The sequence below is a fragment of the Toxorhynchites rutilus genome, chromosome 3 (genome assembly GCF_029784135.1).
Source record: "Toxorhynchites rutilus septentrionalis strain SRP chromosome 3, ASM2978413v1, whole genome shotgun sequence".
In the NCBI taxonomy this organism is placed as follows: Eukaryota; Metazoa; Arthropoda; class Insecta; order Diptera; family Culicidae; genus Toxorhynchites; species Toxorhynchites rutilus.
The window spans coordinates 22,738,395-22,762,723 of NC_073746.1; the positions used below are offsets into that span (position 1 = coordinate 22,738,395).

Genomic DNA, 24,329 nt, shown 5'->3' on the forward strand with positions numbered 1-24,329 from the left:
TGGTTTAATCAAAGCATAAAGAATCTAAAAAATAAAAAAAAACAGAAGGCACATAAATTTTATAAGAAATACAAATCTGACGCTAATCTCCGAAAATATCTGAACATTTGCGAACAGCTCAACTCAACTGTTAAAAGCGCTTTTGAAGATTACAGCTTAAAAACAGAGTCGGACACAAAATCTAACCCGAAAAGTTTCTTTAATTACATAAAAACAAAATTAAAAAGCAATGGTTTTCCATCACGCATGCACCTTGACGATACCGTGGGGAATGACCCAGAAAAAATTTGCAACCTCTTTGCAACATTTGTTCAAGAAGTTTATATTGTACCAGCTGAGGAGGACCGAGATCGTGACTTCTTTGCATTTCTTCCAGAATTTCCATGTGATGTTGGAGTCAGAAAACTAACTTACATTGAAATTTTTGACGCATTAAATAAGCTCGATGTCTCGAAAGGGCCAGGTCCTGACGGAATTCCACCGGTTTTTATAAAAAATTTGGCATCTGAATTAACTCATCCACTTTTATGGCTTTTCAATACGTCATTGGAATCAGAAAGGTTCCCAAAAATATGGAAAAACTCTTTTCCTGTACCAATATTCAAATCCGGTAATAGATCCGATGTAAGAAATTATCGTGGAGTAGCAATTATTTCTTGCATTCCAAAACTCTTTGAAGCCATAATAAACCAAAAACTTTTCAACAACTAAAGACACGAATTACGAATAAGCAACACGGTTTTTTCAAAGGACGATCAACAACAACAAATTTGCTGGAATTTGTCACATTCACTTTTAATGCAATGGATAATGGTAATCAAGTTGAAGCTCTATACACTGACTTTAGTAAGGCTTTCGATCGTGTTGATATACCCTTACTCCTTCTTAAACTTCAAAAAATAGGGATATAAGTCAAGTTATTGAAATGGCTAGAATCATATTTGACTGACCGCACCCAAATGGTAAGATTTAATGGGGAAATTTCAAAACCAATATTTGTTACATCCGGAGTTCCTCAAGGCTCTCATTTGGGGCCACTTTTGTTCATTTTATTTGTTAATGACGTTTGCGTTTTTCTTAACAGTGTTAAGGCACTTATCTACGCAGATGATATGAAACTGTATATGGAAATAAAGAATGAAGAAGACTCTCAAACATTCAAAAATGAAGTTGACATAGTTTATAATTGGTGCACTATGAGTTTATTACAGCTCAATGATAGGAAATGCACTTTGATTACTTTTACAAGAAGAAGAACACTATTGAACAATGGTGTTATACTGGGTAATCAACCCATCAGTAGATGTCCTTCGAGGATCATTATAATACAATCATCCATAGAGCAAATAATATGTTGAGCTTCATTAAACGCTTTAGTTACCATTTCCACGATCCGTACACAATAAAAACATTGTATATTACATACGTCAGATCAATTCTCGAATACTGTAGTATTGTATGGTCCCCCTACATAACTTCACACGAAGACAGAATTGAATCTGTACAAAAACAATTTTTGTTATTTGCACTTCGTAAACTAGGCTGGTCTTCATATCATCTACCTCCATATGAAGCACGCTGTATGCTAATCAATATTAAAAGCCTAAAAGAACGTCGGAACTCTGCTATGATTCTATTTTTTATTGATATCATATCACAACGAGTGGACTCAGAAGAAAAACTAGGAAACCTAAATTTTTACGCACCGATTAGGAACCTGAGAAACCCTAACATTTTTTACATAGATTATCGAAGAACGAATTATGCCAAATATAGTCCTATTAATCGTATGATGAGCCTCTGTAACGAACACAGTGAAACAATTGATGTAACCATGTCAAGGTCAATGCTCAAAGACTATCTGAATAGCATAACATATCGTTAAATTTCACTGTAATATTTGGGCAGCATATTTAGTCTACGCTGGTTTGACGAAATAAATAAATAAAAAAAATTGATTCTGTAACTTGTTAAAATCGTCTTTTAAATTAAACGAATAAATTATCCAGCCAGCTCTCTTTAGATTTTTAGTTTTAAGTAAGTAGTTTTAAGTAGTATTAAGAATGTATCGGTCTACAATTTAGATTGACGACAATAAAAAATAAAAATAAAATAAAAATAAAAAATATGAGCCATTTATATATTTTTCAGAATTTTAAAAAATCTTTTTTTTTAGAAAAAACAATTTAAATCAACAAAAAAAATTTGAGCGCAAATTTTGTTTTAAAGGGCCTGGCCGGGTAAGGGAGTGAAAAGTGCCCCCAAACCAAATCACCAGCTGTATGGCAAATATTGTATAGGATATTGAATAAGAAATTTTGGCGGTTTTTTTAATCCCTATGTGGTTTAACATAGGATCTATAGTGAAAAACGTACTTTTTCGTTTATTTCACGACATCGTCAAAAGCTTCGAGATAAAAATTTTAAAAAAAATACTGAATATGCATCTCACTACGGTGTATCAAGAAATATTATCAAAAAAAATATTCTTCAAAAATTGAAGTATTAAAAAAAACATTGAAATCTTGAAAAAAAAAATTGGATTTAGACATTCAGTACTACTCTAATTCATATTTAAATGTGTTCCTACGGCTTTTTTAGATATTTGTGAATTTTTTCAGATTTTTTTCCAAGGTTGCGCGGTACAAAAAAAATATTTTTTTATTAATCTCTAAATCTGTGAATCTTTGAATCTCTGAATTTCTGAATCTCCGAATCTCTTAAGTTATGAATCTCTGAATCTTTGAATCGCTGAATCTCTGAATCTCTGACCCTCTGAATCTCTTAATCTCTGAATCTGGATTTCTGATTTCTGATTTCTGATCTTTGATTTCTGATTTCTGATTTCTGATTTCTGATTTCTGATTTCTGATTTCTGATTTCCAATTTCTGATTTCTGGATTTTGAATTGTGGATTCCAAAATCTGGAAATTTAGAACATGAAACCTGAAGTAGTGAATCACAAATATTTATTCCTTTTTCAGAGATTCTTCTCCAGTCTAGTTCAGAAAATATGTTTTCTTGAAACAAATGCATGATTCAAAAACTGATTGGGACATTCCTCAAGCTTTAAAACTTAATGCAATTTGAATCAAAAAGCTGATAACAACAAAGAATCTGTAGGCCGGATAGATTCAATTTTAATAAAATGCGCAAAGTAAATTACGTTTTGAGTTTTCATGGCTTTACAATTTTTCCATTCATTTTTCATCCCTTTTTTGGCATATAAACCTGGCAGAGACCAAAACACATCAAACAAAAAAGAACAATTTCAATCCGTTCTGTCGGTTCTTGAGTCAAATCGTGACATACGGACATAAATTCATTTGTATAAATATATCTGAAATCTTTAACTTGGATCATGAGAACTGATATTTGGATTACAATCTTTATATACAAAAATGGAGTTATGTCCGTCTGTCTTTCTATCTGTCTGATTCTTATAGACTCAGAAACTACTGAACCGATCGACATGAAAATTAGTATGTAGGGGTTTTTGGGGCCGGGGAAGGTTTTCGTGACAGTTGAAACAAAAATTTCAAATGAAACAAAAATTTCTAAATTTCTCGAGAATTCATCAAGCAAATGAAACGAAATTTTCCGTGTAGAGGTATTAGGGTGCAATAAATGTTTCTATGGTGGCTAGATACCCCTCCCCCTCTCTTAGGGGAGCTGCCATACAGATGAAGCACAAATTTCTGCATTACTCGAGAATTAATCAAGCAAATGAAACCAAATTAGGCATATGAAGGTTCAAGGGTGCAATAAATAATTCTATGGTGGTTAGACACTTCACCCCCTATCTAAGGGGGGGGGGGGCTGCCATACAAATGCCACAAATTTCTGCATTACTCGAGAATTAATCAGGCAAATAAAACCAAATTTGGCATGTAACGTAACGGAGAAACATGTTATTTGCAAGTGGTTGAAAAATCTTGAACGAGAATTGTGTCTGAAAATAATCTGATATTATAATGTCGAGTTTTGGTAGTACTAGGAATTTTATAGTAAAAGGTAATTTTAAAGGGTAGATTAGAAGATAAATCAATGAATAATTTTGCGATTGGACCCATGAACAGCGCTTAGTGAGAAAACGTGGATGTGATAACGAAAAATAAATTTTGGGCGGAACGAAGTTTGCCGGGTCAGCTAGTTAGATATATGAATGTGGTATATGAAATCTGGAATTCATAGTATATTTGTTTGGAATCTAAAATCTGAACTTTGGATTATTTATATCTGGAATGTGTACCCTGGAATCACTAATCTGGCATTCAGAATTCAGAATGATTAATCCTGAAAGAAGAGTCTGAAAACAGGACCTGGAACCTAGAAATATTCATCCAAAAACTAATTCTGATTCTGAAATCTGAGACTGGAACCTGAGTTCATGGGTTTCTACCGGGAATCTTCTGATCTGAATCTATTTCTAAAAAATTAATCCGAATGTTAAATACAGAACCAATTCAACCGCATTGTTGACGTAGGACTACGAAATTATTTTATTTCTTTTCGCTTATTTATCACTTCAGATATTATTTTAGATAGAATCAACATTTTATGTAGAAAACTCTTCAGCAGAAAGTTTCAGTGAACCTGAAAATGTTGAATTGTTTGCTTGCTTCGATAGGATCATTAGAAGATAGATGGTTGATTCATGATTCATTCTCGCCTTCGCGAGAACAACACATAATCTGGCCATCTGTCGCGAATTATTTCTTTTTGTAAATGTATGCGTTGCGCTGTTTGTGATATCGACATTAGGAAAGAATGTTGTCTGCTAGCGAGCAAGGACTGAGACTGAAATTAGAAATCACAAATTACTCATTTATACCCAATAAGTCTAAAACGGGTGAAGCTTATATTGCAATATTTCCTCTATACGGTGCATGCGTGTTTTGGTCACCAGATTCTACTTCAACGTTCGATTTTGCTGTTTCCTGCCACAAAAAAAAAACAAATACCTTCTCGCAGACAGATTTTCCGGCCAGAAATTGGATTAGAATTGTGTTTTTAGCAACATCAACATTTTAGAGCCATGAGTTTCAACCATGACGCCGTACTTTGACGATATGTTTCCCTCCATCATAGCATTTGAAGACGCCGAACACAATAGATTTGGCCATTTCAAAGCAATTTTCTATTTTCGTAACTGATCAAGTGGAACCTCCGATTTTCTCATCTCTTGACTTCGATCGCGTACAATTATTGAGAAACGAAACGGATCGTAGCGAAATGTCAACCTCAATAAGTGGGATACCTAAGAATCAAACTGATGTCGAAACCTTACAGAACCGACCTGTGAGTTGATATGTATAGAATGTTCTAAAAGCATGCCAGTGCTTGAATATCTGAATGAGGGATCAACTTTACATTTCCTGTTAGCTGCTGAATCAAATTCGAATCAGAATCTCATGGTAACGACGGTTCACGGTTTTTATTTCTTACCAAAGCCACTACAAACTGATTTCATCCCTCCCCCCTCTCGATCTCGATTAATGAATCCTCTCTGTGTGTGACAAAGAAAATAATAAATAAGCGCGAACGGCTCATCGATGCACGAATTTCAACATTCGCTGCATCCAATCTCTAGCCCCAGCGTTTCGAGATTTGAATGAGCTTAAAATTCCGATTCGAGGCATGACAAAACCAATAATAACAAACCCCGGGAAAACCCAAAAGAGGGGACACAAATAAAATAATGAGTCGATCCACGATCTCGCGATTCTGCGCCAACCGGTCTGGGACGGAACCGAAATCCGGCCTGGCGCAAATGGGGCTTGCACTGGAAAGTGCAAAGCAATTTGTTTCTACATACAGTTTTCCGAGGTCCCTTGCTGAAGGAACCCCTTAATTAGTCACTATCGTAGCGTAGACTCTATCCTCTGCTCTTTCTCTGCCTCCCACTGGTGTCTGAAGGTCCGAAGGCACCCTATCTCGAGGTTTGTATAGTTTGGGTGGGTTCGGATCTCGACCGAAGGTGTCTACGAACTAATTTATAAGGAAAAAATTAAACCGGGTTGTTGCTATCAATCTAGCATAGCTCGGAGTTCAACTCCAGAAATGTGCTGCTTCAAGCGTTTTCAAAGTGTTGCTATGGTTAACTTAAATGGTCTGAGCAATAAACAAATGCTTTGTAGGTTTTACTGGCAGCACTAGTCGTGTTCCATTGAGAGCTTATCGTTTGAGTCATTTTGCAACAGGAGAACCTAGGGTAGGGATTGGAGACAAACTCTTCAAGCTTTTCCACGAAAAACCGCGCTGCTTGCATTGGCACAAACTTACGGCTCTCGTCGGATTGGTGGTCACAATCTGATTACTCATATGGGGTTGTTGTAAAGCCCAGAGGAAACGGGACACAAATCATGCAACGAGTCCGACGGTGACGGTGACGACGAGTAGCTCTGCGAGGGACCAAAGATTGTTCCCGCATACACAAGGAATCTTCTGTAGCTTTCGCGCGAAAAGTACATCGTTGCGACAGAATCCCTTTCATGAAAAGATCAATACCTCCCCCCCACGCCACCACCTGCCATCCGTCGCTAATTCTCAAATGACGAGAATGGCCAACATCCCGAGTGAAATACACTACAATGTGTCTCCCCGTTTAATCGCACGTCATCATCACCACCGTCGTCCGGCATCCGCGCTGTGGCGAACCGAGCCAATATTGCCGCATCATAGCCGCCCGGTGTACGAAAGAATCCTTTGATTTGCGAAAGTGCTCTCCTAGGGTGAGGTGAGATGAGGATGAGGGAAGCGCGATGAAGACTATGGTGTATAGTTTCCATATTGATGACTTAATTTAAACGGGACTGTGTTTTGTGGTGGCCTGGCAGTGAAGAAGGGCGGAACCAAGATCAATTCGGTGGTGCTTAATGCTGAACAAAGTGAGCTTCTCGATGTCGATGGTAGGCAACAGTGGCTGCTAACGAATTGATGAAATCGCGTTGAGCTATGTGAGTGAATGCTTATTTTGGAACTAAGGGACTACGTTGAACCCAATCATAGCTTGAATTTGAACTCAACTCATTCTCGATAGACACAAAGCTCGCGATTCTAGAACAATTCTTCAGAATTCAACATAAAGATCGATGCTTTAGAGTGGAGCTTTATTTTTGCATTCGAGTAGGTGAAATTTGATTTGGAATCAATCGAGTAATCGTGAACCTCTGCTCTGCACATTAAAACCTTGTGAATAAAAAAATCTGAAATTGTAAATAAAATTATTTGAAAGTGTATTGTTTGCATCTGTCAAGTTTACAATAATTTCGTCGGAATAACGAATAATAACGTTGTGCACTTACAATGAACATTCGGAAGCTTCTACTCGATTCGTAGCTTAGAAGCTTAGAATGACAAACACCTTCAAGAAACTTCCGAAACGGTCGAAAGAAAGAAAGAATGAAAGGGAGTGAACGTGGTCCGATGAACCCCAAAATGACCGAGACTGTGTTGGCAGAATTCGAGCACCAGCCGAACCCGCTCACGAGTTGGTGAGCATCGTGATAACTCCCTGGATCGCTGGTCCCGAAGCATATTCGGTAGAAGAAAATGTCAAAATTTGCAAGAAAATTTCTGATTCAGTGGGTGATATGCGGACGTGGAGAAGTTAACACTCTCTACATCTCCTCTAGAGCTATAAACGGTGAGATATAGAAGAGGGACTGTCTTCAGAAGCGTCTCTTGCCATTTCTGAAACAAAGTACAAAGATTCTATTTTGTTTTAGCCTGATCGTGCGTCATTTCAACGTGAATTTTGTACCAAAAAAAATATAGGAGGTTGTGTCCAATACACGACCGCATTGTTGACGTAGAACTACGCTGTTTTATATATGTCGCTTGTTTATAACTTCGGATATTATTTTATAATGCTGTGAAATTTTAAAAATAACTGTTTAGTAGAATGGTTGGATCGCCCTGAAATGTTTTTTTTATTGTAGAATCAATTGTTGATAATTGATTGATGATTCATTCTCGCCCTCGCATAACAATACACTAGCCCTCTCGTATGTCGCAATTTGTTTCATATCAATGCATTGAAAATTTACCTCGAACGCCATTCCGGTGGCCAATCGATTATATACTTGTTGCAACAGCATCATTATTCCACATCTCATAACTACATCAATATATCTTTGACACCGTATGGAAACAACAACATTGACAATATTTGAAAGTATCAAATATCATGCTACCTGTTATTTAGTATTGTCTCAGTGGAATCACACCTCTAGGCATCGTTCTTACAACGTAAATCAAGCGCCAAAAAGCATTTTCCGTAGCATGCATACAGAGCCATACATTGGTGGCTCAAAGCTACTAGAAATATAAACACTTCTCATCATTTTGCGCTATTCTCAAAAGAAACGCTTCTGTTAATATTACTGGCCTCGAAAAAAATTGTCATTACTTTCTCTTGCTCAAGATAAGCGCAGCTATCATTCTTAGTGGGAAAAGTTTTGCTACTGGCGAGCGAAACCAAATCACATACAAAATTCCAGAACGACCTTCACTTTCATGGTGACTAAATAAACGAAATAATCTCTTTCTGTTAATCTCAACAACCTCGAAAAGAGCAGCATTGCTTCATTATGATCAAGATTAGCGAAAATGCAATCCTAGTTGAAGGCAGTTTTGCGACTGGCACGCGAACCCAAATAACTTATAACATTCCAGCACGACATTCAAGATCCTTTATGATTTGCCCCAAAAAATGATTTGGCGCCCAACCTTAACGCCTGCTTCGCCATAGCGTTAGTTCAATGCATCGATATAATGTCAAAGGCACCAACGAAGCCTTTATGATGGCGGAAAACAAATAATGTTAACTGCTTGGAAAAAATTATAGGAGGTTGTGTCCAAGATACGACCGCGTTGGTGACGTAGAACTACGCTGTTATTTTATATAAGTCGGTTGTTTATACTTTCGGATATTGTTCTATAATGCTTTGGCGCACCTTAACGTCTGTTTCGCTATAATGTCAGTTAAATGCATTGATGCATTCTCAAAGGCACCAACGAAGTTCTTATAATGACGGAAAACAAACAGTGTTAACTGCTTGGAAAAAGACTGAATTGTGCCACACAGCTTGTACTCTGCTGTAACACCCATCGATGCGAATTCCCTGATGAGTTTGTCAAGAGCGACCGCCTTCACCACCAGCGGGGGGAGCTTGATTTTGGTTGCTGCCTGGGTAACGGCGTTTACATTTTTGACCGACGCTCCGAAATCGCCTACTTAGCTGTTGTTCGATGCGGTGTCACACTCGCGAAGGCTCGGTTCAGTGCGAGCGCTTTTCACTACACCAAAATCGCGTGCATCATTAGATGACGCTTGCCTCGAAATTTTATTGCCACGCGAAGCGTCCAATTTATGACGTGGAAAGAAAAACACACGATACGAATAACGCGAAAAACGAACAGAAAAACCAAACGACGATATCCAAGTTGGATTAGCACTGGTGGGGTCCAATCTTAGATCGAAGCGCAGCGAAATCAAAGTGAACTGGATTGCTCAACAGTCCGATACCGAATGGAAGTTTGCCTCAGTGAGATCCACTGTTTATACTCTAGGCAAGCATTCCCCTTTATTTTTCTACTTTTCTTTTGTTCACGGAGACTTTCAATCCTACGATTTCCCCTCCGTTGGTCGTCGATAAGTTGCTCGTTATTGACCGCTCTGTTCGGGAAAGCAAACAAATGGACAGAACAAATGTATGGGAAAATGGAAACGCTTAAAGTTTTCATGAATTTTAACCGTTTACAAACCCGGGGATTCTAATGTATAGCATATTAAACAAATCTTACGGAAATTCCGATTCGTTCAATATGTTAAAATAATTATTAATGTTAACTTTGTTTCATAAAACCGTGACCTGTTTTCTGATTTGGCACCCTTAATGAAAGACGTGGTTCTACGTCAAAAGATGAAACCATCAAAGTTATACTCCTCTAATGGAGGTAAGCCATCTCTGGAATTGATGGCTATAGCACTCGCGTCTGCATATTTTTTCCAATCCATGTGTCTTGTGAGGTCATATGCCATGTTTATAGATTCAAAAGAATTCGACCCAATGGTGATGGAAATTTTGATTGGCAAGTGATCACTATGGTTGTGGTCCTGGATTACATTCCACTTGCAATCTAACGATGGTGAGCTCGAGCAAAGCGAGAGGTCAAGAGCACTTGGGTTAGCAGGAGGTTTAGGTACACGTGTTGTTTCCCCAGTGTTCAAAACGGTCATATTGAAGCTGTTACAAAGGTCATATATCAATAATGAACGATTGTCGTCGTACTGTTCCCCCCAGGCAGTTCCGTGAGAGTTGAAGTCTCCCAAGATCAATCGTGGCTCAGGAAGGAGTGAGCACATGTCATCAAGTTGTTTGCGGCTAACCGCAGCTCTCGGAGGCCAATACAAGCTGACAATACAGAGGTCTTTGCCTCTGATGTTTGCATGACAAGCAACAGCTTCGATCCCTCCAATAGGTGGAAGGTCAATTCTAAAAAATGAGTGGCACTTATTGATCCCCAAAAGCACCCCTCCGTATCTATCATCACGGTCCAAGCGTATAATATTAAAATCGTGGAAAGAGATATCATCTCGCGAAGAAAGCCAAGTTTCGGACAGAGCAAAAACATCACAATTGTAGTTATGAATTAAAATTTTGAATGTATCCAATTTAGGGATAAGACTACGACAATTCCACTGTAAAACAGTGATATCTCCGACCTCTCTATTTAAATTAGACATCAAGAGAGATAATCATTGCAGGGAGAGGCCATGTTTGCATCAATTGTTGCAAAATTGTCTTTAATACTGGATGCATTGAGATGACAATGGTTCTGAGGGAGTCGGAAACATCAAAACAAGTGAAGATTTGAGCCACCAGGTCAACTTTATAAATCCCGATTGGGAAGTTGAGCTGGACGGAAAAATGGGGACAATTGGGATTTTTGATGTCCCCTCGAGTTCTGGGTCATTCGAAAGTGAACTATTCCCACGGAAGCCAGGATTAACCTGATTTTGCTTGTCCGCTGCACTCGATTTTTTAGCCAAGCTAACAGGGGATATCACCGGAAGGACTTGTGATTGAATTTTGGGAGTGGTCACATTTTTACGCCGGGGATTCCCTTGAGAAATAAACGGTGTGCCCCCGTTAGCTGTGTCCGCTTCCATTTCGTCAACTGGCAACGTGGAAAAGATATTGTGTGAGGAGATTGGATGTTGTCGTTGTGGGGCCAGTGGAGAAGCGCCCTTTAAAATTTCCGCAAAAGTGCGTTTCGAGCATTCTTTTGAAGAGCGCTTCTGTTTCTCCCAGCGACTCTTGTAAGTTTCACAAGCTGAGAGCACGTGTGGAGGTCCCCCGCAATATGGACAATTATGCTCAGTCGCACTGCAGGATTTGCCCACATGTTGCTTTCCGCAAGTGGTACAGCGCTCCTTGTTGGCGCAGTAATCTGCTGTGTGACCAACTGACTTGCACTTGTTGCAAGTCATGGGCTTTGGCATAAGAGACGCAGCGGAAGCCTCAATTTGTCCATCATAACGTAGTCAGGGAGGGCGGAACCAGCAAAAGTTAGTCGAAACGAGTCGGCCGGCGTGAATTTAGTTTTTCCCTCTTCCTGGGACACTTTTATTAATTGATGGCAGTCCAAAATTTTAACTTTCGTCAAAGGGAGCTTTTTAAATATGCCATCTCCCTCTTTTATAATGCGCTCGTCAGACCCGTTTCTGTAATCACCCCCGAAATTTCTACGTTATGGCAGGGCACATAGGCGCGATATTCTAGTATGAACCTATTGTTGACAACAATCTCGATAGGTTGCTTCCGATCAGCTACGACAACACGCAGTTTGTCCGGTCTAACCTTGCTAATTTCGACCACGGAGGAATAATTTTTTGTCAGATCTTTCATGATCTGAACGATGTTGAGCGATTTCCCGTAGGGTTTGGGCCGGAAGAAAACAACCCATGGGCCAGATCCAGGTGCATGTTCTGGATAGACCTTGACACGGGGAGAGGAAACAACTGAGGGGGAGGACGAGGTCGATTGTTGAGCGGGAGCGGGAACAGTTGGGCTGGGAGGCAAGTTCGGGAGATGAACGGAGTGGGAGCGGGAGATTGAGGGGGCGAAGAGGAAAAGTTTGCCAATTTTATGAGGGGGGCTTGTTGAGGTTGATTAACTCTTCCTCTGAAGAGGGGGGAACGCGTTCAAGCGACTTCCCTGCCACCGTTGTAGTTAGTGAGGAGGAAACATCAGTTTCAATGTCCATTTCAAGAGGACTGCCCTCTGCCATTATGGCAGATATACAATTATACTTTTTCTTTCAATATTTTTTAAATCCTTAACCTAATATATATACTAACTAGCTGACCCGGCAAACGTTGTTTTCCCATAAAATGTATTTCTAGAGAATATTTAGGTTGATAAAAGCAACGAATATACCTCAAGAGAGTTTGTATGTTATCGCACAAAAAATATTGGGTTGGGGAAAACAAAATGTCGTATATTGTCAATATATGGCAACACTTAAACATATCTTGTGTTGTCCTTATCGCATCGGGTCATACTATACGGCTATTTAAAGACGACAATCTGTGCTAAAGTATTGACAGTGTTGTGATTGTCCTTTTCAGTCTCAAGTTATAGCGCGTTAAAGATGGAGTCCACCAAGCAAGAAATTCGCCATACTTTACGTTTTTACTACCTGCGAGGTAAAACTGCTACGAAGGCGATCGAAAAAATTCGTGTAGTTTATGGACCCAATACTGTAACGATTCGCACAGCACAGCCAGAAATAATCAAGAGGAATGGTGTTGTTTTCCACCAGGACAGCGCTCGGCCTCACACATCTTTGATGACCCGCCGGAAGTAACGGGAGCTCGGATGGGATGGGATGGGACGTATCCGGTATCTCTTCCGGTCCATGCAAAACGCTCTTGGTGATACTAAGTTGGCCTCAAAAAAGGCTTGCGAAAACTGGCTGTCTGAGTTTTTTGCAAATGAGGAGGGGGGGGGGGGAGGGTTTATAAAGGGGGGATAATGAAGTTGCCTTCTAAATGGCAACAAGTTTGCGAACAAACCGGCGCATATTTGACTTAAATTGTATAATTTTAAGTATTTTAAATAAAGCGTCAAATTTCGATCAGAAATACGACATTTCTTTTTCCCCAAACGACGACGTTTCATATGGACGACGTATATCTGATCAGCCGTTCTCCCGTGATGATGAGTTATACGTACGTGGGAAAAAGCTCTCTTTTATATATAAAGATGTGCATAGTCAATGCACATCTTTATATCTGCAAGTAGAGCTGACTGACGCGTTGTTAATTGTTTGGAGTCAATATTGTTTATATGTTCAGCATTTGCAATGGCCTGCAGCCAATGTTCACGTTGGATAGTTCTTAGATGTTTGAATATCCAACCGAAAGCTTCATATTGTGATTTGCGATTAAAATACTGCAGCAGGATTCCACGAAGCACTTTATGTTTAATTTTAGGTTATGATTTCTATGCCAAAATCAACTGGCGGTGATTGAGTACATTTGTTTTTTGCGGTTTTTTTTATGTAATTCTGTTTAAAAAAACTGGAATAATGTATATTTGAAGAAAGTATAGTTTCGGTGTAATAGATTTTCAAATTCCTCTCATTTCAACAATCTAAATTGACCACTTTGGTGAATATTTCCCTGAGAATATTGAAATTATCTACAAAATATACAAATTATTTACGCCTCACGTGCTCAATGTCACAAAACTGAATACAAAACATTGTAGAGTAATTAAACCAACATGAAGTGACATCCACAAGTTCAATCGAAATTAGGTCCACGGTCCCTCTGAGGTAAGAGAAACCAGAGCACTAATTCTTCAATATCCGCACAAATCCGTGACAGCAGAAACATCATGCACGCGAGAGAAATGTCGAGAGGGAACAATTGCCTAGAACTGAGCAAAAATCCCCCCACACTACCAGCAGATTAAATTGTTCTTTATGTTTCCAATCATAAGCATAAATTCTTGAGCTCTGTTTTACATGCCTAAACGTGGCGGGGTATAGGAGCCTAACTACCGCTCATCGCAGCATCCAACAGAAGGACAGAGGGACAAGGCGCAAACATGCATTTCCAATCCTACCCCACACTTGGTGCGGGGAATCATAGAGAACGGGGGATGGGGCGCGAAACGAGTGATTGAATTCTTTTCTCTGTGACTCCGCACACACATACACACACCCAGGGTGAGGGTTTTTGATTGGAAGAGGTGAAATGGTCAATTTTCAATCCACCAAGAATCACGCTGCTTTGCATTCCGATGGGGGAACGCAACAGGGATGGACGGGGAGGATACGGAAAACATCACAACGGAACACCACGCGGCAGTGATTTGTAGCTTGAATTGATGAAGACCATGTCCGTTTGTAACTTCTCCAATTCCGAAAGACTGAGAATGCTTTCTAGTTGAAGGGTGCCATCGAAAGGCAGTTGGAAGGGGAGGAAGGGTGGACTGTGATGAACGATTCAATTTGTTCTTTGTTGCATTCTGGGAAAAGTATAGCTCTGCGACATTAGCAAAAAAAACCTTAATACCGCATTAATCATATTCGGAGTTTTCATTTCTAACGACTGCTCCTTTTTTCCGTTTCTTTTCCGCAGGAGACGATGAGGAAGCTGCTGATGAGCAGCAATCGTTACCACAGGAACAGCAATCAAACTCCTCCACAAGCGCTAGCAACAGCACCACATCCAACTGCAGTGAAGCAGGTGCCGAGCCCGATATGATCGATTCCCGGCCACCATCAAATCAGAACCACCAAGAAGAAGATCTTTCGGTGGGAGAAAACATCCCTCAAGACGACAGCGCGTCGTCACCAGCTCCATCTGCTGCACGCAGTAGCAGGACACCCTCAATTGCATCCCCTCCTCTGCCTCCGCCTCATCCTGCGGTCTCACTGATCAGCGAAATGGAACCGCAGCATTCGCCGCCAGAGAAGATGGAAATCAAAATTGAACCAGGTTTGTTGGTTGGAGAGCACAACAAATCCCCCGAAGGGCATAAACATGAAAACAGTAAATCTCCGGAGTTGGGCTCAGCTCAACTCCCCATGCTAAGACTGAATGTCGCTTTGGCTGCTGATCCGGCGACCAATCCGGACGCCAAGGATCTTAAGAATATAACCGCTGAAAATGATAGTCATTTCGAGAAGAATATTGATCCGGACTACCAGACGTCAGCTGCTCCGCCACATGCGGTCATCAGGAAGCCATCCAAGCCGGACAACATCACTATTCCTATCAACGTCGATCTTCCGACTCGGATACCAATGTTTATGTGTGGTCCGTGTGGGATTCGATTCTCTTCAGCATCAACCCTAGAAGCTCACCAAACTTACTACTGTTCACATCGAAAGGATGCCGATGAGAACAGCGGGGGCGTCAAAAATGCTCACCCGAACGATCCCAACAGTTCGGAACCACCAGCCAAATCGGCCAAAACTGGCAAACAGTATGCCTGCACCCAATGTTCGTACAGTGCGGACAAAAAAGTCTCTCTAAATCGCCATATGCGCATGCACCAATCGTCACCGGCGCCAAGCTCCAACGCATCGAACGGCGACGACAGCACCGCTAGTCAACAGCAACAACTGCAGCTGCAATTCCAAGCCCAGGCTGCAGCAGCAGCAGTCGCAGCTGCCGCTGTCCTCCAACAGCAGCAACAACAGCAACAGCAACAACATCAGCAGCAGCAGCCAATGCCCCAAGTTGACCGCTACTGTTCCGATTGTGATATTCGGTTCTCCAGCACCAAGACATATCGAGCACACAAACAGCACTACTGCAGCTCGCGACATCGTGAAGGGTAAGTTCGATAGTTTGTGTGGTGATCCCGATTTTGATCATGTACAAGATTCGTAGTTTTGGTTTGGGTTTAATCAATTCTCTCAAAGCAAAGCAATTACTGCCTTGCTTTTCACAATCCATCTCAAAGCGTACTACTATTCGTTGATGAATAACATATCTCCCTTTTCTTGAAATTTTATAAAATTAACAGTGTTTGATCATCTAAAAAGCTCATCGTCCACACCATCAGTGGTCATTACCAGTGCAAAGCAAAGAAGCTTCAGCCCTAAAACCTGCAAACTCCTCTTCTCTATCTATTGACTTTTCAGGATCGTTTTCATTTATTCGTTCCTCTGCCGAAGTTCCGAAGTACGTTAACGATCTTCTTCAGGTTGCTCTGATATGTTACTCCAGAATCCGGGTCTTCAACAGTTGCTCTTGGACCTGAGCGATCCACTACAGTGAATTAGGTTTTATTAAAAGATGTTGTTAATTTGTTTCTTGGTGTTTCATTCTTCATAAGTATTGGAGTGTGTAAGGCAGCGAAATAAAACACCAACCGATTATGTAGAGAGAATGAGTTTAACTGATTTTCATTCAGAAAGTGCGATGTAACGTCTCCACGGCAGGGTTGCCATACCATCACTCCTCCTCATCACATGTTGTCCAAAACCCAATCCTTTCATGCAGAACCTCCAACTGCACACGGTTTAACGGCGGTGGTCAGGATATTCGCAAACACATCTTCAGAAGAACAGTAGGTGATTCCGATTTGTTTGTGTTCATAAAGGCCCTTGACAAAGCGGAACGTAGTGTCCACATGTTTTGAACGCTTCCCACTGGTTTGACTGAGTAGCTTAATGCAACTCTGGTCATCCACGCAAATCCATACAGGATTCTCCGTAGATTCATCAGTGAAATGTACTCCACCCCTGTTGAGAATAGTGCTACACACGGTTGATTCCTTGCGCACCGCGATATGACTCCACAACCAAGACGAAACATGTATCCTGAATAAGACTTCCTGTTTCCGGTCCATTCGGCATCGACAAAGTCTTTCGAACCTCCAACTGATCCTCTTAGTTCAAGCCATTAGTAACCATTAGTTGTTTTCAAGTAGCGAAATGTTCTTTCACCTTCCGTCCAATCTGCAACCGTCGGGTTACTAACGTGACGCACATGCACTGATAGATGTAATTCTGTAAGAGTTCTAAAGAGTGTGTCACATCAAATTGCATCACGGAAAAAACGCTGTAGAAATTCGCCCAGTAGACCGATCCTTTTGAAAATTTTAGACAGTAAAATAAAAACTATTAAACAACTTTTGGCATTTTCTTTTTATTCATACTTCGAGCCCAAGCCCGTATGCTCACACCTTCCTCTTTACCCCGTCCATAAGGTTCTGTACAACGTCAGGTTGTAGTTTTTTTTTGAACAGAAATCCATTTTCTCTTGAAGTCCGCCTCCGATTTGACAACTTTTGGGTTCTTCCGGAGGGCCTGCTTCATAATCGCCCAATATTTCACTATTGGGCGAAGCCCCGGCGCGTTGGGCGGGTTCATTTCGTTTGGCACGAAAGTGACCCCGTTGGCTTCGTACCACTCCAACACGTCCTTTGAATAGTGGCACGAAGCGAGATCCGGCCAGAAGATGGTCGGGCCCTCGTGCTGCTTCAATAGTGGTAGTAAGCGCTTCTGTAGGCACTCCTTAAGGTAAACCTGCCCGTTTACCGTGCCGGTCATCCCGAAGGGGGCGCTCCGCTTTCCGCAAGAGCAGATCGCTTGCCACACCATGTACTTTTTGGCAAACTTGGATAGTTTATGTATGCGAATCTCCTCTGGAACGCTGAATTTGTCCTCTGCGGAGAAGAACAACAGGCCCGGCAGCTGACGAAAGTCCGCTTTGACGTAGGTTTCGTCGTCCATTACCAGGCAATGCGGCTTCGTCAGCATTTCGGTGTACAGCTTCCGGGCTCGCGTCTTCCCCACCATGTTTTGCCTTTCGTCGCGGTTAGGAGCCTTCTGAACCTTGTATGTACGCAGGCCCTCCCGCTGCTTGGTCCGCTGGACGAATGAACTTGACAAATTCAGCTTATTGGCGACATCCCGGACCGAACTTCTCGGATCACGTCTAAACTGCTTAACTACGCGCTTCTGATCTTTTTCACTGACGGAGCATCCATTTTTGCCGTTCTTCACCTTCCGGTTAGGTTCTCGAAGTATCGTTTTAGTACTCTGCTGATCGTGGATTGGACGATTCCCAGCATCTTACCGATGTCCCGATGTGACAACTCCGGATTCTCGAAATGAGTACACAGGATTAATTCACGACGCTCTTTTTCGTTCGACGACATTTTTCCAAATTTACGAAATATTGACAGTGAAGCATGGCCAACGTGATCTATACACTCTTATCTGATTATAAGCGAAAGCTGAAGATATAATTCCTAAAAACTAAATTTCTACAGCGTTTTTTCCGTGATGCAATTTGATTTGACACACCCTTTAATACAATCTAAAGCCTTTCTGGGATCTGATAACTAGAATTCCCAGAAATTGCTTTACATCTCCTAAGGCTGTTAACTGAAACTTTCTGGCCAACGAATCCAGAATTTATTTGTACTCCTCCTGAGTTGATGTGCTGATCAGTATGTCATCCACGCACATCAAGATAAACGAATTCATCTTATTGCGACAACGGAAATGAAGGCATGGGTCAGCTTCCGATGGCTTATATCCCATCCGTTCAAGGGTCTCGTCCAGCTTGCGGTTCCATACTGCATACTCCATTCCTATCTTGTCAACGCCTGGTTGCTGTTGTTGAAATAGATTATAGGGACTTTGAGCTGTATGACAGTCTTTCGCTTCTTTTTTCACCCCTCACACATCAGAATAACCACTCAAAGTTATACAGTACTTGTAGATAATCATTTCAGGTGAGCGCCTTTTTTTTTTGGTTACCCTGGTACTTAATACCAAGGTGTAAGCGTTCAAACCCTACAGATTGATTGTACTGAATCAGGTTAGCCTCTTTTGGGAAATCCAGGGTGTCTCTTTCTTTCTGTGTGTCGTTTTGCAATACGACATCTTGGCCACCGGTTAAGCCGTACCTGTAACGAAGATCCGCAGTTCGCACGCATTCCGTTAGAGTATGCCCCACTGTTAGGCGGGTTCCGCAGCAGGCGGGGGACTCTTCTTAATATAGCTTAGCCATCTTAATGGCGAGAGCTTCACACGAGAAGATGCCAAACTCATTGGGAACCCTAATGTTAAACCCAAAATTGATGTTTAGCTCATGTTTTGGCATCCCGATTTATTACATTAACACTTTGGCGTCCGGCGACACCACAGTGGTTACGTGCGCATAGTATCTCAGTGGCCGGCGACAGCACTTTGGTATCGTTTGCATTCTGTTGGGGTTTTGTTTAGGTAACATTAACCTACACACGCCAACAAGTCTTATGTTTTTTTTATAACTGGGGGAGGTGGGAAAATAAGGACATATTGAGAAGAACTTCAATTTTATCTTTCGAAACTCATGTTTCTCCAAACTTAAAAGCTGTTTCTTGCATTCCAATATACTGTTTTTCGAATTATTCGGCCGAAAATTTTACAATGTTTTTTTTTTATTTAAATAATGTTAAAGAGATTTCGTGTGTTATTTTACTAGCTCCAAATCCCATCTTTTCTACATGTATATCTTCAAATATCATGAAAGTAAGGGAACAAGGTTGATAACTTATGGAAACTAACGATGAGATAAGTAAAACTTAACAATTCATAATTTCCCGATGTCAAGTTATTTCCCGAAAATGTCAAGAACGGGGCCACAAGCCAAGTAATCCGAATTAGCGCTGCCAGCGCCAAGCGAATATTTTTTTATGCTACGTACGGACGTCAATGTGTTAAATGAGCCTAAAACTAACAGGAAATGTGATGACTCTCAGATACTGGTAAATATTTGTATAATATATATGGTACAGCAATATAAGATTAATACGAGCGAGCGAAAAAAGAGACACGTTGCAAATAAGCACTCATTACTCTGCCACATATGTACACGGCCCAGACCGATACAGATATACTCTTAGAAAACACATTCTTTTTACCCTTAGAAAACATATTCCAACTTCATTTTATAATGAGTAATATTAATGTTACTTTTTATTGATACGTATTTACACAACAGCATCATTAGCTATGTGTATAGCGTGGTCGTGTAAAACAGCCTTGCATTCTAGCCGTCCTTGGTTCGATCCCCGTTGACGTCGTTTGGTCTTTTTTTTTTGGGTGCCTTTTTTGGGTTTGGGTGCCTTTTTTGGGTTTGGGTGCCTTTTTTGGGTTTGGGTGCCATCCCAAAAAACATGAAGAAAGAAAAAAGAAAGAGATGTCTGCTTCCACACATACAAATATTTTGAAGCGTTGAGGGGCAGATGATTTTGTTTGTTCATTTGAAGCTTCTAGGCATGAAAAAGTATGGTTTCTGCCGAAAATGAAATGCTTTCTGGCAACGCTAGTTTGGGTGTGGTCTTAGGTTAGGGTTATCCCCAGCTCTAACGAACCGTTTTATACTCCAGATAATACTGGGAGGAACGGCATCCCAGGCTCTAGGAGAACATTGACTTAACCGCATTGGACGAGACAGTGTCTCACCTGTTACGGTTCGTTATTTTTGCCTGGTCTAAACCCCGTACGGGGTATCAAGCGATAGGTTGGCTGGGCACTCTTCCTACCTAACTAATACATATGAACCATCCTCTGCACACATACCATCTCAAATGGCGGTTCACATATTTTAGCTAGTAGACTCTTAACATATTAAGGACCGCACGTTTTGGGGCAAACTTGTACGCTTCATTTGTTCGGATTCCACGAATGAGATCATTTCCTTCTGTGTGGATGAGACGAAGGCGAGCCATCGGTAGGCCTTGTTAAATTCGTGGCAGACCAAGGATTTAACCATCAAGTATAGAAAACACGGGTTATTTCGTCATCCATCCGTAATAGGCGGAACGTGAAACACCAGAAAACTCGTGAGCGATCCGCAATGTGTTAATAAGACTACGCTAAAACGTGTAACGTAATGTGGCGTAATGTATGTAATGTGGACGCCCCATCGGGTGCACGAAACCGTCACGAACACACGAAGCACAATGCCGTCAACGCGAATTTACTTAGTTTTATTTTGGTTCATTCTTTTCTGTGATCATGGTAGACATACAAGTGTGCTTTGTGCTGTGATTGTTGAAAAAAAAATTACGTGTGAAATACTGTTGTGTGCAGCGAAAGAATATTTCGATCGCGTGCCCGTTGTGCATTTTTTATCAGGCTAAGTAGAGGAACAGCTGGCACATCAGCTGATTCTTGTTTATTTCAATTTTTCTCGTTCGCCCCAGCGTGCTATTTTTCTCATATAGCAGCTGTGGCGGTATTGTTTTTATTTCTCTTTTCTGTATGGTGTTCGTTGTGTTGTATTACACAACACTTAAAGCGTCCCGCTTTAATCTGTATTGGAATTGGCAATGGAATGTTCTCTGTGTAAATTGGGGATTGTAATAAGCGATTTGCCGGTTTGCTGTATCGGGAAGTGTAGCGGTGTGTTCCACTACCGCTGTACTTCTCTTACTAAAGCAACGGCAAAGCTTATCACGGAGAATGTAAATGTATTGTTCAAATGCAATGATTGTCTATCGGACCAGGGTTGTGGTGAGCAGAGCGATGTTATTTCGGATGTGCGTAAGATAGAAAAAGAGGTGATGAAATTATCTTCACTCTCTGACTCGCTTACGGGCATGCGAGATCAGATCGCTGCTCAGATAGACAGCGCGTTAAAGTGCGGTATGGAAGAATTGAGACAAGATGTAAATGGGTCTCTTGAAAAATTGATTTGTGAGAAATTGGAATCTATGACTAGTTCTATTTTAACAATTAACGCGCAAAATAATTTAGCTGCAAAGAATGACTTGCTCATTGAACCTGGTACAGTTCATTCTGAATCGCACCAAAATATTCCGAAACGTAAGAAACGAAAATTTCAAAATAATGATGATGATAATGTACATCAAAATAAAATTAGTTTTGCGGATGTTGTTAAAAGTGCGAACACTTCTAACAACAATAAGATAATGGGTTATAGTAATAGTACTAGTATCATGCAAAGTAATCGTAAGACTCATCCGGTTATTGTAATCAAGCCTAAAGAGTCCAAACAAGCTTGCGAGGATACTCGGAAGCATTTGAAGACAAAATTAGATCCAAGAACACACAAAATTAGTAATTTCAGAAATGGAAGAAATGGCTCCATCATTGTTGAGTGTGCAACTGGAGCTAATATAGATAATGTGAAAGATGACATCGAAAGCAATTTGGGTGAGAAGTATAGTGCTGTTGTTCCCATATCGGTGCCCAGATTAAAAATCGTGGGCATGAGCGATCAGCATTCCTCCGATGTTTTCATTGATTACCTCCGAAGTCAGAATGAAGGCATCGAAATAAAAGATGTAAAGGTTTTAAATGTGTACGAAAATCCACGCTTCACCTACAATAAGTTTACTGCTGTAATTGAAGTAGATGTTGACACATATAACTGTTTATTGAACGCGAAAAAAGTAAATGTGGGGTTCGATCGGTGCTCCGTAGTTCCTGCGATTAATGTATTAAGATGCTTCAAATGTGGAGAATTTGGACACAAGAGCACGGATTGCAAACAAAATTTTGAAACGTGCTCAAGGTGTAGTCAGAAACACAAGACATCTGAATGCAAGTCAACTGTGTTGAAATGTGTTAATTGTTTGAAAATGAATACAGAACGGAAATTGAATTTGGACGTCAATCATGCCGCATTTAGCTCTGAATGTTTAGTATATCAGAGACTTTTTGATTTGAAAAAAAGCAGCTTGCATTTCAATAAATAGCAACCAGGTTCCAGAAGAATTGTGAACCAATATTATATTTTGTATTTGAATATTGCGGGACTGTCAACAAACTACGTAGCGTTACGTCAGATTGTTGAGGAAAAGCGTCCATTTCTAGTCCTTTTGTCTGAAACACACATTGTTGAAATAGAATCATTTGATCAGTATAGTATTCCGGGATATAATGTTGCTGCGTGTTTATCACATTCTAGGCACACTGGCGGTGTTGCTATTTATGTCAGAGAATCAGTTCAATTCAATCTTCGCCTCAACGAAGTGTTTGATGGTAACTGGTTCTTGGGCATTACAGTTGAACATGGCATGAAGATGGGTAATTTTGGTGTTTTGTATCATAGTCCCAGCTCAAGCGACTTGCGTTTTGTTGAAATTTTAGAAAACTGGCTTGAAATGTTCCTTGACTCTAGCAAATTGAATATATTAGCTGGTGATTTCAATATTAATTGGCGTGATGACTACAATTCGAACCATTTGAAGCGTGTATCCGATTTCTTCAATTTGAAACAAACAGTACATGAATTTACGCGCATTTCCAGGCACAGTAAAACTTTAATTGATCATGTTTATTCCAATTTTGATACTATTTACACAGTCACGGATACCAATTTGAAAATAACCGATCATGAGACTTTAATTATCAATATTGTAGATAATCTCGTGGTAAATGAAGATGTTGTGAAATTAAAGTGCTGGAGGAAATATTCGAAGCATGCTGTTTCGAATCTCGTAGTGAGAAGCCTGGATTTTCCATTCGAGGTCGGTAATTTAGATGAATCATCAGCTGTTCTAACTAATACCTTGAAAGAGTGTACAAATCGGCTTGTTACGCAAAAATTTGTTCCTATGAAAAACTCGAACAGCTGGTACAATTTGGATCTTTTACGCCTTAAACGTGAGAGAGACAGATGGTACAAGAAATTTTGTAGAACAAATGATGGAAATCATTGGAATATGTACACAAACGCGCGCAATATTTTCAATGAATCTGACGAAGTTTTTGAACGGATTATATTATGTAGATTATTTAATTTTTTTTAAATCATCTTTTTTAAATTTGTATTGATCTCTATTATGTCTGTCATGATCTTGGTGGTGATGGACTATTTTTATTTTTATTTTGTCGTTCTTATAGTTGTATTAGTTTAAAAAAAAAATAAAAGTAGTCTACAAAAGTTTGAGCGTCGCGCGCGAGACACAGATATAAAGGATATTAAATTGAAAGTTTTTTTAAGTGCCGGTCTAGGAATTTTTCGTAAAGGAAATTTTCTCGATTTCTCTGAATGAGGGTATTCAAAGTCAATCTAAAACAAGGCTGGCGGTTGGACTTGTGCTCTGGTGGACCACTTGGCTGCAAGGGCCTCGTCGGGACCGTATCGGCTCTGTGGCGGACATGACTGAGTATTGGCTTTTTTGGACATTGCAATTTTTTGAACTTATATCTGTAAATAAAATCAGTTCGTTTTTCATGTTTGCTAAACTGATTTCAATGTTGAAAAAAAAAAAAATATCTTTTAGATAACTCGTCTTGCTCAAACCTCTGTAGGGGAAGGA

General features: G+C 40.3%; 1 protein-coding gene across 4 annotated transcripts in view; it reads left to right on the top strand.

The window, feature by feature from the left end:
* LOC129776521 (zinc finger protein ush-like) overlaps positions 1 to 24,329 on the top strand; it is a 548,035-nt gene that overhangs the window by 508,630 nt on the left and 15,076 nt on the right. For all 4 annotated transcript variants that reach the window (XM_055782214.1, XM_055782216.1, XM_055782215.1 and 1 more), the window contains one exon: positions 14,663 to 15,866. In XM_055782214.1, coding sequence (XP_055638189.1) covers positions 14,663 to 15,866 — 1,204 coding nt within the window. The remainder of the gene's footprint in view (positions 1 to 14,662; positions 15,867 to 24,329) is intronic.